Genomic DNA, 15,215 nt, shown 5'->3' on the forward strand with positions numbered 1-15,215 from the left:
AAATATAAATGCCAGGACTTGAAAATCAATAAATAGCTGGTGCTCAGGGCAGGAGGTTGCTCTGAGGGGTCGTGGAACAAAAGTCTCTTGTAACTCCAACTGTAGGTGTAGTCACAGGGCTCTACAGCTATCCCCTTAAACAGAAACGACAGTGCAGAACCGGTAATAGGTTTTGAATTGGAGCTTGGTCACAGTATGGAGACAAAAGGTGGTACATCCTCAGGTCACTGAAGAAGCAATTGTGAGTTTGAGGAGCGGAGACAGCTCACACCTAGTCCTCCTGCAGTTACTGCTGAGTGGATGGGAGATTAATTAACCTCCATGAGACTTGTGTGAAACTGGTGGATAAGTATCATTATCTACCATTTACAGGTAGAAAAGGAATGAGAAGGAAAAATTACTTTCCTGAGATTGTACTGTAAGCCTTGAACAGGACTCAGCACTGCAGTTTCCCGTCAGGTGCTCTTTATTCATATGCCCAAAATTACATGAACAATGTACTATATTTTGTGTAAATATAATGTGTCTATATAGATATGTGTGTGTGTGTATAAAATTAAATATATATCCATTATATAAATATAATGTGTGTATATATATAGTTATTTCTACATATGTATAAAAAAACTTAATCACGTACTGTATCAGTAGGATGCATAGTAATAAGGTATACACTAAAGTCACAAAAATAATTTTCAAGTATTCTTCACAAAAGGAACATTCAAGTAACGAGCACGTGTAATAACTGAATAATCCAAAGTGATATACTATTGCATCTAGATAAGTGTATAAAGCATAGCACTCTGATTTTCAAAGTATACTCAACGCATTTCAGTACTCTAAACAGGAATTCCACACAGAACAGCAGGCATGGGTAAAAAGCAGAGGGAAACCAAAGCGCAACCTTACATAAATACATAAATAAATGATGATGATTAATAACTTGCCAGTATCATACAGGGCTAACACATTTTCAACACAACTATACAGGCTGATAACAGCTGCTGTGACGACACACGAAGCTGTGTCAGTGTGCCAGCTCAGCCCGAGGTAGTCTCAAGTGGGATGGATGTAAGTCAATGCCATGAGAGGGTCACTTTATCTCAGGACTTCCTTTCAGATACGCTCTTCTAGCGTTAGGTTAGTCACCATGCTGAACACAGGGAGACCTTCCTCTTGGCGACCCTGCGACAGACTCTTTGTCTCCTCCACCCTGGGCCAGTCGTGGCCTTTTGCACAAATCCGCCTCCTCTTTCCGTTCCCAAATCTCAGTACCTAGATTTCGGATGGATTTCAGGTTCGTGCCAGCTGACTGCGGGGCTGGAGACACCCGGGCATTCAGCCCATGGCCGGCCAGAGGGCTTGGGCCGGTGCCACCCTGAAGTCCCCCTCCCTGGGGACTAACTACTGCTGCTGCAAAGCGATGTCCAGACTGGGGAGTCCCCTTCTCCCACCTGCCAGGATGCAGGAGAGGGGGAACAACGGCTGCCGCCCCGAGGGCACTTCCCAGGAGCTGAGGGGATCCCCCAGGGAAGGGCTGGATCCGGGACTGACCCGGCTCTCGGGGCTGGTGGCCCGGGGTGACTCCCAGCCCCACTGCTCCCGTTAGTCGGGGTTTGCTGGGGAGAGAGCAAGCTCCAGTGATCCACAACAGGCCTGCGCACGCAGCTGGCGAGCAGCATGGGGAGCCAGGCACCCATTTTCCAGCTCGCTCCCAGATCTCGTCATTTAATTGTATGGACATACCCCACGCATCTGATGTTGTCTGAGAAACATTAGAGGAGCATCGCTGAGGGCTGAGAATTAAGCTGAGAACCGGCCGAGGGAGAAGCGGCCGCTCGGTTTGCCCAGCAGTTTCCCCCCCTGTTTTGGGCTTTGTCAGAAGTCCCTGGAAATCAGTGGGAAAACTCCTGTCAACTGCCACAGGCTTCATATCCACAGTGCTGCGCATCTCTGCAAGCGTTGCTCGTTGTGATATTTCTGTTTTTCTCAAATGTTCTTTTTCTTTGCAGTGTGATGTCTTGGATCAGAATTTGTTAAACTTCCTCCCAGAACAAGAACATTCAGAAATTTATAAGATGCTATCTTCTTGTATGCTTATGACGGATTCTGCCTCATCGGATTACCTAAAAAGTAAGTTTTATTTTATCTTCCCCAGTAAATGAAGAAGCACGGGCAGGATAACAATTTTCTCTCAGAAAGAGCTTTTTATGTGATGTGCAATATAAAACTTAGGTTCATAGCCTTTTAAAAAGATCTTGCCACCTGGAATGACCCTTTGGTTCCATTTTTAAATGAAACTCATTGCCTTTATTCTGCTAGGCTAAGACTACTTGCCGTTATGTTAATTATTAAATATCATATCTTTTGAGACAGCTAAGGAAAATAGGTTAGCCGATGGAAACTGAGAGTTCGCCTGAGACAAATCACATCTTAATTGATATTCCAGCCTGTTCAAGTAAGATGCTGTTGAGAGATGTGCTATTGTCATATACCTTTGGTTTGCATTATAGTTGAAAAGTATCTGTAAAATCATTGTAATTCTTTTTAAATTGAATCTTGTTTTTCTTAAAAATGCTTTTACTTGCCTCACCCTTATTCACTCTAGGAGGTAAGACGTAGGAAACCAGAAAACACACGATAATGTAAGATGTACAGCTGCTTAATCTACTGTATATACCAAACCTGCAGCTGATAGCCTATATGCCAAAGTTAATTTAATAGATATTTTGAGGTAATTAGGCATAGTTTTCCAACACAAGATGTAGAACAGCTGTGAGTCGTGAAAAGCCTAAATAGAAAAAAAGCTATAAATGAAGGATCCAGTTCTCTCCTTTGCTACACCGATGCAACGGCAGCGTAACTCCTGTGATGAAGGTGGTGTAAGAGAAGGGCGAGTTAGTCTGGAATGCTGTCCCCGAGCTGCAGGCAGACCTGCGCACAGCGCTGAACAACCTGCATCCCTGCAAGGCGCTTCCTTGCAGAGGCCCTCATCCTGCAATGTATAGCACATTGGTGTATAGGACTCTGAGCGGTAACAAGCTGCTCTCATGCTGCCAGTTGCAAGATTGGGGTTGGAAGACACCGTTGGTTGTGTTTAGCTTAAATAGTATATTTATTTCTTCTTCTTCTTCTTTTAACAATCCAGCTGACAATGAACTAGAGTTTTATTGTCATCTTCTGAGAGGAAGTTTGAACCCAAAGGAATTTCCAACATATGAATACATAAAATTTGTAGGAAATTTTCGGTCTTACAGCAATGGTAAGCTTTAATTGTTGTATAAATGTTACTTTAGCTGTGTAAAATAAAATATAAGTATTGCTCCATTGAACAAGACAGGCTTTTAACTGAAAGGACTATTTTTAACAGTATGGGGTAAATTTTGCTTCACGTGGATGTCGCAGCTGATTTGCAATAGCTGGACGAATACCTATGAAGAGGGAAATTGTGTTAGTTGCTTTTGTTACTGCCCTTCACTTGTTAGCAGTGATCCTGGACTCTGGGTAAGTTTGCAAATAATGACAGATTCAGAGGAGGGTGTGTTTGTGCTCACTAATACTGTGTGCTAAGACTCTACTTATTAGCTAAATAATAAGCTTGCAACCTTATCTGCTCGCTTACATTCAACACAAATGCTGTGCCAGAACTGATAATCTGCCAAATCTGCCCTCTCACCCTTCTCTGCAAAATTTTGGGGAAAGGGGGCAGCACCACGTAATTGAGTGCCTGCACCCACCGCCCCTCGCTGCGGTGAGGGGTCTCTGGCCGCTGGCATCGGAGTGGCTGAGGACACTTCCACCTGCCTCCATCTCCAGCTGCCATTTTACATTCCTCTCCAGCGCTGCAGAACACAATACCCTCCAAAAAAAAAAAGGAAAGAAATACAGTCAGCATAGTCACTAATGCACCACAGTCAGTCTAGGGAAACCATCTTTCAAGGGATGAAGAACAGATTTCCACCTCGTCCGTTCCCTAACAAACAGATTGCTGCATGGCCATTAGTGTCAGAAATGAAATACTCTTTTATTACTTTCCCTTCTCCTGCCTGCCCAAGTTTGCTTTAGTTACTTGCCTGATTGAACTCCAGAGTGGCATTTCCAAAGTTGCTGGTATTGTTCCAAATAGGTCATCCTCAGCAAAAAAATTCCCCACCGTGCTTTCCAAAAACTGCATGCCACACTGCAAAAAAAATGTCCCTGTCCCCATTTAACTTTCTGCTCTTGCTCCACATGACTAGAATAGAAACCTATGTGCAGGATGGAGATATGTATTTCTTGTTTGGTGCCATCTGATTTGAGGCTTTATTTGTATAAAAAATGTAACTGCCTGTATGCTTTCTAGTTTGAATGAAGCAAAATGCGGCTGCCTGACAGACGCGCACACCAAGCTGTTCTGTTTTCTAGAGCAGAAACCGGATTTCAGGTGCTGACTCATAAGGATACATTTCTACCAGGGGAATTTCTGATCCATTTTCTTCAAGGATTTTCAGCCTTTCATTTTGGCGTGACCTTAATATTGCCCTTTTACCCGTTAGGATTTCATATCCCAGCGTTTGTATCAGTGGTTATTTCTCAGAAGAAAAATAAAACTTGCATTACAGGTATCTTCCCTAGCTTAATGCATATAAACTAAATGAGAACATATTGATTTCAGAAGACGCCAAATCATTTTCCAAAGACCCCGGCTTATAGCTTTCAAATAGGACATGTGCCTTCTGCTTCAATTTTTAATTATTTTTTTCCTTTGTGCCACCTTTTTCTAAATATTCCACCTTATTTTGTCTCTTCCACTTTCTTCCTGTCTCTGCTGCAGTCTGACCCTCCGGTCAATAGGGACGGGACGGCCCTTGCCCCAGCTCTGGGAGATGGTGCCTCCTGGCCCCCTTCCCCTTTCCCCATCGCAGAATGGCAGCTTGTCCATCCTGACTTTAGTTTCCCCAGTTCAGTGCAGAGCCTGGTGGAAATACTTGCTTCACCAGTGCATCCCCAGTACTGCTCCCCCTTGGCCGGGGGTCACCCCCATGGCCCCCTCTGCCCCCCCTGCCACCAGCCTGGCTCCTAATCCAGCCACAGAACCACCTCTCAGCAAAGGTAGAAGCAAGCGCGTCGGACTCGTGATGTAGCAGCAGCAAACTGTTTGCTTGGGAGCTGATAACCTTGGGCCAAGGACAGAGCGAGCAGCCGGAGGAGGGTGCAAACCTCCAAAGCGGCTATCGTTAACTCCACTGGGCTTCTTGCGTCAGTCGGCTGCACCCTGAGCAAGGCATGGAGGACATCAGCTCAAGCAAACACCGTGTGAACGCAGCCGCCCTTTGGGCAGCTTTCCAGCCCTGGGACTGGGGACAAGCAGCTGTGTTTTGGCACAGGGACTTGCGGCACAGACACCTTTGGGCATCTGATGGGCGCAGTGGTGGGCTGGGTTCCTGCCTCTGCTTGGCCCCCCACAGCCCATTATCGGGTACCGTCCCCCGCAAGCTGACGCACCCCAGGGCTGTCGCCTGCCGGACCTGCCAGTAATTGCTTTCTTCTTCCTTCCATTAAATAAATACCCATTCTCCAGCCAGCTCCCCTCCAGGTGTGAGGCCAAGCAGGCAAGAAAGACAGTGGTGGGAAGGGTGGCGGGGGAGAGACATATCACTCACAGGGCAGCGCTCTGTGTAGCGTCCTACGTGTGTAGGATCAGCTGCCCCCAAATCCTGCTTTTTGGAGGTGTTTGTGGAGGAAGGAGGCTAAGCTAAAGATAAGAAAAGAGTTAGCTGGGGGACAAAGACAGAAATTGCAAATTAAGCTTAATTAACAGGAGGCATTCCTTATGAATGTATTCAAGAATGCTTTTCCCTGTAGCTTTTCACAGCAGTGGAAGTGTGAGCATGTTTTTACACATGGGAGACTGATACAGGATGTTCTTCTCTAAATACAAATCTCTGCCGTTCCTTTTTAGCCACCCGACACCAAATCCTACCTTTGTTTCCAATGGTTTGCTGTGTGTACTCTGAGTCAGCCCTGCCTGCGCGTTCCTGCTGCAGGGACACCGGAGCCTCTGTGGCCGGGGAAGCTCTTTTATCCCTGGGCAGGCTGTATCCCATCAGGATACTTAACTATTCCATTCTCATTAATGTAGAGTCGTGGCAGTGACAGTCCTAACGAATCTTTCACCCTTCCTTCTTACTTAACCTTCGCTAATATTTTGAAGAACTGGTAGGTCCTTTTTTGCCCTCTTTAACAGAAATGTCACAAGCTTTATTCTATTTCCACATAACCTTTTATGTAACCTCCCTTGAATTATCATCTTCTTAGGCTCATTTTATTATTGTTCATTGCTCATATAATAGTGGGGCTTGGGGGAAGGGGGTCATGTGTGCTGGGGTCCCATTCACCTTGCCCCCCTTCCTCCTCCCTCGTACCTTCTCTGTTAATCGCATTGTGACTTATGGCTGAGGACATCATATAGGGATGGGTTTGAATGGATTAATTTGAAGGACTGAGGCTTAGAAAGCCAGTTAGGGGCTTAGCTGCTCTCCCTAACTTGAGTGAGAGCTCTGGGGCAAGGCCATCGTACTGAGATGCCAAAGAGAATTTTCTTTCTGCTAAAGTAGAACAAATACCTGGTATCTACCAAGGTGACTTATCACCAGGATTGCTGTCAGGGAGGCAGATCACACACAACCTACATCCAACCCATGCTACTCCCCCAGAGGAGCAGTCACTGGCATCTTCCCCCATCCGAGAAGGGGCAGGGAGATGCCTGTGCAGCTCCCAGAAATTGCCCGGGAAAGTTCACACAGGCCACAGCATGAGTTCAGTCTTTCAGAAGATCGCTGTCCCTAGAGCTCCTGGGCTTGGCTATAGCTGGAGGCTAGAGGAGCTGCACAGCCCTGTGCCAGGGTTAGCGGGGGGGGGGTCCACGCTTGGGCTGGTCCCGGGGATGGTGTGCGGTAAGCCGAACTCCGTAACCCCTGCTGCAAGGACATTTCTGCAGCTGTATCTACAGCAGGGATGTGACACGAGCCGCCTGCACATGAGCGAACATCCCTGGAAGTAGCTGTGCCCAAGCGAGAGCAGCTGACCGGGGAAACAGCAATGCGAGCTGTGCGGAGTGACTGCATGAGTCACTGGCTGTGCTAAATCAAATACAAGAGATCTGATTTTCCATTTGGGAGGATTATATAATCATCATTAATTAAGCTTCAATGACAAAAGCAGGACTGTAACCTGACGTGAAGACTCAGTAGTCCCTTGAGAGGAGGGGAGGTGGCCCATGGGCCACTCAGAAGAGGAAGATGGAGTTCCCCCTTTGCTCCTGTGAGAAAGCCTACTTGCTCTCAGAGCATAAGGGGGGGTTATTTGCAAATAGGAACGCTTTCCAATATTTTTATATATTTTGGGTTCTGGTCCTGTGGTCCAGATTTTAACAAGAGAGATGAATATATGCAAACATCTGAGGGAGCCAAGTGCCATCACTGTACCTATTGACCAGTAGTACCTGATAAGGGGCAGAGTCCTGTCAGCATCACCAAGGAATAATGCAGTGGCTCCCATCCAGCTTTGCCTGAGGGCTGAGGGGGGAGGCAAGTAATAAAGATAACCCTCCAAAAAATCCAAGGAAATGCTTAGCTTCCAGTATAAAATGTCAAATAAAGTAAGAATAAATTATTTTACAAAGCTGCTTAATAGCTCACTCTGATAAGAAAAGATAAGGCAGGCTGGATTTATCCCTCCTGTGAAAATTGTTTGCACGTTTGTAAACAGAAGAAGATCTCTCATAATTATATAACCAAATATTGGCTTTGGTATCCTATTTCTGAGGTGACGTACTTGCTTAAAAACTCCTGAAAGGGGCAAAGCCAGAGTCCTGCCTTTCAAAGTGTTCACCAATATAAAAAAGGACCACCCGCATCTTTAAAGTGGCAGATCCACCCTTTCATCCAAAATGCCTGAAGTTTTCCTTTTGAAGGAGGAGATAACCGTTACGTGAAAAGAGTTCCTGATCAAGTAATATAATTAAATATTATAGTGGAATTTAAAATTGTGCATTTTTGTTCCCAATTACATGGAAACTCAGGAAGTATGTCGTTACTGGATGCTAATAATAGCAGATACTCTACTGTTAGCTGGTGTAACTCTCAGAGATAAGAATAACCATCAAGAAAATTATTACTCTGAGGAGAAAAAAAAATCTTTTTACTCCCAGAACAATTAATTCAATCTGAATTCCTTTTTAAAAGAAATAAACAGATTTATACAAAAGATACATTGATCTTGAGCCTCCACAAGCATATGCAGAAACATCTGTTAACAAGAATAACTCAAACTGAAATGAATGTTTTGATCAGAACCGACAGCCGCATATTATTATTTGCTATTAACAATATTGTAGAAGCTGCAGCTAGCCATCTGCAGTGTTTATGCTGGGCTCTCTATGGGCACTTAAGAAAAAAGGCACCATCCTGTCCTAATGAATTTACTTGGGGTTCATATCAACACAGGATGGCGAGGGAAGAAACAGGAGGAGGAAAGAGGAGAGAGTAGATCAAAGCAGACACGTGATGTATGGACACCATCACAGTTACTCATCTGAAGCTACTGAGTGCAGTCTGGCTTGCCACTAGCACTTTAGATTTCTTCATTATATATATTAATTGCTGAATATTCTGTATATCTGTGGTCTGAATTTATTTATATGAAACAATCTTGATTTTATTCTGGTCTTGATTTTAGTCTGGTTTATTCTGTTGGGCTTGTATTTTTTAAAATCACTGTTCAGTTTGTTTGACAGTCACTAAGACTGGTTCTTTAAACATTAACATCTAGTGACAAAATAGGAAGGAAGGATTTCTTCTTTCGAATGGCATAAATGAGAGGTTTGCTGTTATAGGAAGAATACGTTTTAAATATCCTAAGTTAAATTAAGATGACCGAGCAACTGACTGCCGTACTATTATTAACCGAATAATGTGGCATCTGGGGTTTTTTAAACATGTTTTCATTCATTTCATGTGGCATGATTTGTATCCCTAAGGATAAAAATCTTTTTGCCTATGGTAGTTAAGGGCTTGGTTCCTTATATATATTACTTATTTTTAACATCTTGTCCTTAGTGTCCTCGTCTTTAAAAAAAAAAAAACAAAAACCAAACAACAACAAAAAAACCTGTATATAGGCAAATCAGCTTCTTTCTTTCTTCTTATATATTTCCAGGTAATTTAATACTTCTACAAAAGGCTTTTATGGTAGATCTAGGAGCAGCAGGTCTGATAGCTAACCACAAAACCGATTAAAATTCATGCTAAGGAGCATCAGCTAACTGATATATATGAGACAACTGTTTCACCTTTCTGATTATGTATTTAGCTTTGTCACATGACCTTCTAATTCCCTACTCAAGATATCTTGTCTAGATCATTTAATTGGGAAACACACATGCCCTCATTTACCCAAGCCCACCTGTTTATAGCCAGTTTAACATTTTCATCAAGAGCCTTCTGACAAAAGCACTCCAAGACCTGTATTTGACTTGCAAATGTTAATATCATCCTAGCCTCAGACTTCATCCTATATTTTCCATTCCACCATTTTTCTGTGGTGCTCTCAGAAAGTTTGCCATTGAACTTTGCTACTTCAAGATGTTGTGTCTTTCTTTTAAAGAGCCTTGGAGAATTATAAAGTATGATTTTTCAGATGGCATGCTTACAAGATTATACCAGGATTTTTTTTTTTTTTAAATTCATGTAATGATCTCTTTTTTTAACTACACTTTAAAATTTATCAACAAAAAAAGTTGAAATTTGCTGACCAGCTGCAAGAGCAGAGCAAAACAAGCTGTGCAGATAGAGCTGTGGAAAGAAGAGATACCAACAAAATATGTCAGGCAGCAAAGTAATTCAGAAACAAATGTGGGATTTTTTTTTTCTTTCAGTTATGGTAGTTGTTATTTTCAGATCAAAATGTACATTTCAAGGTGGTGGCTACCTGCCTGCATCATCGAGGCTTTTAGTGCTTTGGGCTTAGTGAAGGGCAGCTGAGTATGGAGATGGCACAGTAGCTGTTTGAAGACTGGATGACTTTCAGCCAGGCCAGCTCTACCTCATCTCCTTGGCCTTACTGCTGCCAAATTCAACATTCCCAAATGTTGTGATGAAATCCCAAAGTTACTACATAGCTGTACTATATGATAATTATTACCCTTTTAGTAGTGCATTTACCTCTTGGAAATATAATCCTATTTTGTAAATGCCACATTCAAGGATGTATTCCGCTCTTTTCTGGGAATACGTCTCAGGCACATCAAACAGCTGACATAAAAAAGCCATCCGTGCTCTTTGGTGCAACTCGGTCTCCACTGGGCATTTCTTCTGCAACTGGTATCATTTGTAAGCCCGTGGGTTCACAAACTAGGTTAACTTATCATACCTGTACTTTGGAGGCTGAATGTGCTTATCTTATTTTCATATCTTAGAGCCCAGCTTGCAAACATTTGCTACTGAACTTGGCTATTACAGAGAGAAACGGCCCCATTGACTTCAAACATGACAACATATTACATAGTAAGACGGGAGGTAACTTTTTACAATGCCCTTAATGTAGGTTTATAGCAATCCCATTCATTTTTAAACAGGACTGACTACAGAAATCGACAGACTTGCACAAAATAATCATATCAGAGACAAACCAGTAACTCTTTACTCAGGCTTCTCCTGTTTGCTGTAGCTCCTAACTCTTTCTTCTTTTTTCACCTCTTGTATTAATAATCCCATAGAAGCCCTCATATATGCACATAACCCCGGGAGCAGAATGGGAATACATATTCCTATGAAGTCCCCAGAGCAAGTGTGCTTTGCTGGTGAAAGGAGGAGAATTTTGCCCATATTTTTTATCTCAATATCCAGTCAGCCATGCCCTCCAGCCTCAACTGCAAGAGAGGGCTGTAATCTCTGTGGATGTTCACATCTGTGCTGCCTTCTCAGATGAAGAATCTTTCTTCCCCTTTTTGGTGCAATATATATTGTGCACACAGTGGCCTAAACCAGTTAATCACAGGTGTGAATTCTCCTCAGAGTACTTATTTTTCTCTCTCATACCCTCTTATCCTTGTTATCAGCTATGTATCGTTATTCTAAGCCTTTTAATAGGTTGAACTGGGTTCCAAAAGCACATGTGATAAGTTGAGACTTCTTCCATCTCTACAATTTATGCTAGTGAACTAAGGCCCAGTGCAGAAGTACCCCAGAATAAAAACTGCTAGTTATCTCCTCCCAGGTAGATACAAACCTCTTCATTTTCACAGGAATGGACATATTTATCCTTGCTTTGTCCTATGCAGAAGAGACAAACTGTAGGAAACTTCATAAAGTTGGATATAGGGGCCTAATAGTAAGGAAAGATGGTTTCATATTAGCATTAATCCCTATTAGCATTAGATTAACTCAGATTGGTGAACTCTGGCTGCTAGATGGGACCTTCTGTGCCCCCATGGGAGACAGTCGGCTGGGGAGCGCAGGAGCCCATGGGGCCAGCCCAGTTCCCACTGCAGCTTAGCACACAGCTTGCTTTCACTGCTGTGGGAGCAGGATTCCCATCACTAAACAGCTCAAACCTGGACGAAAAATTTGCATTATGTCGTTCTGACATGGGACTGTGGGCTAGCTTAAGGCAACATGTTCTTTTGGCAACGCATCGCTGTGGCAGGAGGTGCTAGTGGGCTCTCAAAGCAACACAAGAGCCATGCAGTCATGAAAGACACAGATATAAAAACCATATACAAAATCTGTAGCCACATTGCATCCAGTTTTTCCTTCTGCCCAGTGTTTCAGGAGACAGCAGACTATCTGCAGACTCGCCAGAAATGCCCAGCTCTGGAAGGAGGTGCCGTACACGGGGTCCTCTTTGCTCTTCTTTAGAACAAGGAGAACTTGAGCATGCTGGGGACGGTTCTCCTTAGATGCGGAAGGGGAAGGCGCATTTCAGCAGCTGAGAATCACAAGCAGCCTCTTGCTAGCTCGATGAAGCCTTGCTGGCTGTGGCCCCCGGTGTTTTGCCACTGATGACTTGACGAACTCTCTTCAGCTACCTCCCTTGCAAATGCTTTTTTTCACTGCCTCATGGAAGTTAGGGCGCTAAGCATGCTGCAGCTTATATTTTTTTCTCGTGAATGGTGAAAAAGAGCAATTGGATGCATGGGGTTTCTTTCCAGAAAGCTGTTTTATGCTTTGTAATAAGGTTTGGCCTTATTTTTATCAGGATTAACCTATAAGATTCATACTTGAAGTTAAGCTCTGATGTCTTTCTGCCTAACATGACTGACTTGGATTTAAATATATGCATATCAGCTTTAAAAGCTTTTAGAGCACTTCTCTGAATAAAATTAGTATTAGTATACTTCAAGTGTGCAAAATATTCAGGGAGAGCAAATCTTGTATGAGGCATGACTCCGGGTCCCATTTTTTTCCCTACCTAGTGCCTAACTCCACTTGCAATGGCTTTGATGAGGCTGTGCCAAGGGCTTACAGAACATCCCCAGGAAAGCAGATCTGCTTCGTTGCGACTGTTCGTTTGGCAACGCCTCAGTTTTTAAAGGTAAGTACGTACCCTGGGTCCCATTCATTTCAGAACTTCTCAAACCACTTTCAGATGGGGTGACACACAAAGTTCTTAGTTTTGCTAATTGAATGGATTACAGATATCACACTTCATGCATAAAAATCCAGTGAAGAGGATTATCGGTGCGAGCCAGGATCTGTGGAAGCGGTGTCACTTCACGGGAAATGGAAACCCTCCTTGCATTAGGAATTGCAAAGTCACTTCGAAATTGGGTTCTTCGTGGCTGCTTTCTGTTCCTGCGATGGAACAGTGTACAGATGGCCATCAACGCTTTCATTTGTGCCCCTCCGTGTCTTCGGGTGACTGCTGCTACTTTCCCTCCTCCCAAATCCTGGTAGTAAGACAGCTGCTTGTGGAAATAAGGATAGATCACCCAACCTTGTGCCTGGCACTGCAGTTCCCTGATTAAAAAATGTGAGCTACTGCATCAGGTGTCCCATCCTCAGAGGTTAAGAGATTTTTAATCTACTTGAGACCTAGCCGGTATGAAATCACTGCCCCCTTGGCCTGGCTCCATTACTGCTCTGGGAGTTGCAGGGCACTCTTGACTGATTCATGGCCCCAGCAGACAAGTAGAGTCCCTTCTGGGTAAGTGAGGACACTTCCCATAAATCCTAACCACAGTAATCATATTAACAGTAGGGGCTGGAGTTAAGGTTCTCTGGGAACCCTGAAAGCAAATTCCTTTGTCTTTGGGTAGTTAACATCTCAAAATAAACAGGGAAATGAAATGGGCTGCATATGGCAATGAGCTGCCCAGTGCTAGGGTGGAAGCAGCTGCTGAACAACCTGGAGAAGGTGTTAGCTGCCATGAAATCCTAGACACCAATCTCTTCACTTCACCTGGGTGAATCACTTAACCCCCACTCATTACTTCCTCTTCTATAAATTAAGGCAAAAATATTTATCTGACTGGCTATGGAAGGCAGAATCAGCATTTTGGTTGCACACAGCAATGTTTGCATGTTGCACCTTGAATTTTAGGGTATGTTCTTAGCATCAGCATGGATTTTGTCATAAACTGGAGAGGGAGGGAGAGAGGAATTTAAGGTATGCATGAAGTCTTTTGCCTCTGTACAGCCAGCAACTTTAATCAACTTTGTGAGCATTGATATGTATGAAAGAAACACTTGATGGCAGCATGCCTCAGCTTGTCCTCTGGTCCCAAGAGGGTTTAAAACGGTGGTGGTCTGAAAGACTTCTCTCCCCAAGAGGGACAGCAGAGAGAGAAGTGGCAGTGGAGACGATGGGAGGGTGTCGCTGAGCCCACGGCACAGGGGGACATGGCACCAGGGAGCAGGGGGACAGCAGCCTTGGGGGCCAGTGGGCAGGCTGTCCTTATCGGTGATGATGGAGACCCTCCTGCAGGAGAGACATGGCAGGGGGGACAGTAACCCTGGATGCCACCAAATCCTGAGCGCTGGTGCTGGCAAGTCCCAGGCCAGGGGTCTCCAGGCTGACTCCAGGCAGCTCGTGGAGCTGGAGTTGCCCCTGCAAACCTCCAGCGGGAGAGGAGAGGTGGGCAAAGGGGAGCTGCGAGCGGGCTGCGAGCCGGCCGTGGGGCACGCAGCCAGCCCCAGCCCATGCACAGGCACATACCACAGTGCCGTCCTTCCTCCCCTTCCCACCTCCACTCCACAATTAATCACCACCGACTGCCTCCTGATCCTCAGTCCTCTGGGGCAAGGATGTCCTGCCTCGCAGACAGCCCTGTGCCCTGCCTCCTGTAATTCGCTTATTAATTATCATTCTCACGAGCACCAAGGGCTGCCGTGAGTCTTAAGGGCCAGCTTCTTCACCACGGGAGTGAAGTGCAAGGCAAAACTACCGCCTTTTACCTGCCTGACAGGTCCCGTGCAGGCTGCCTGCCTGAAAAGACATTTACTCCTCTGCAGCTATTGAGTGGGAGGGAGAATGTCCCCCTTTCTCAGAGAGACCTCGGAGGGCAGACGTCAAAAGGGCCGGGTAAGGGCGGTGGGTATCTTTAGTAACACAAAGAGAGTGAGGAAAGACGTGGCAGAGCCAGGTGGGACCAAGTACAGGCTAGATGCTGGGAAGGGGCGTTGCTCCTCGGGGCCGTGGGTGGCACAGCCATCACACCCCAGGCACTGCTTCAAAGCCATAAAAACTTTGGCAGCTCGAGGAACAGTCTCAGCTCTGAAGTCTGTGTGCCTCACAAGTTCTTCTCCCCAACTCCTGCAAAAATTTTGGCATTGATAAATACAATAGATCGCTCTCTGGAATTGCCAGAAAACGTGTGAATCCTCTGTTTTCTCCTCTTATACACCGTGTATTTATAGCTAACAAAAGCTAGATGAAGCGGAGGGGTGAAGCAGCAACTCTCAGCAAGTCGGTTTTCTTCACCATACAGGAGATGTGCATCGTGGAAGAACCTCTAGAGGAATTCACATCAAGACACAGTCTGGAGTGGAAATTTTTATTCCTGGATCACAGGTTGGTGACAAGAGAAGCACTCCTGGTTGTGTTCGGTGCTTGTCTACTGCTATTTTCGTAAGTGCAATTCTCTCAAATAGTGTTACATTTCACATCTGAATCACATGAACAGGAGGGTCACCACTTAAATTCCTACAAAAGGTGATACTTACTATTTTACCCTG

At 44.7% G+C, this 15,215-nt stretch overlaps 1 protein-coding gene across 3 annotated transcripts in view; it reads left to right on the forward strand.

Moving 5' to 3' along the window:
- NPAS2 (neuronal PAS domain protein 2) overlaps nt 1-15,215 on the forward strand; it is a 108,269-nt gene that overhangs the window by 69,741 nt on the left and 23,313 nt on the right. For all 3 annotated transcript variants that reach the window (XM_052773904.1, XM_052773903.1, XM_052773901.1), the window contains exons 6-9: nt 2,013-2,133; nt 3,149-3,262; nt 12,455-12,573; nt 14,969-15,051. In XM_052773904.1, the coding sequence (XP_052629864.1) occupies nt 2,013-2,133; nt 3,149-3,262; nt 12,455-12,573; nt 14,969-15,051 (437 nt within the window). The remainder of the gene's footprint in view (nt 1-2,012; nt 2,134-3,148; nt 3,263-12,454; nt 12,574-14,968; nt 15,052-15,215) is intronic.

This window comes from Harpia harpyja, chromosome 22 (assembly GCF_026419915.1).
Source record: "Harpia harpyja isolate bHarHar1 chromosome 22, bHarHar1 primary haplotype, whole genome shotgun sequence".
NCBI classification, from domain to species: domain Eukaryota; kingdom Metazoa; phylum Chordata; class Aves; order Accipitriformes; family Accipitridae; genus Harpia; species Harpia harpyja.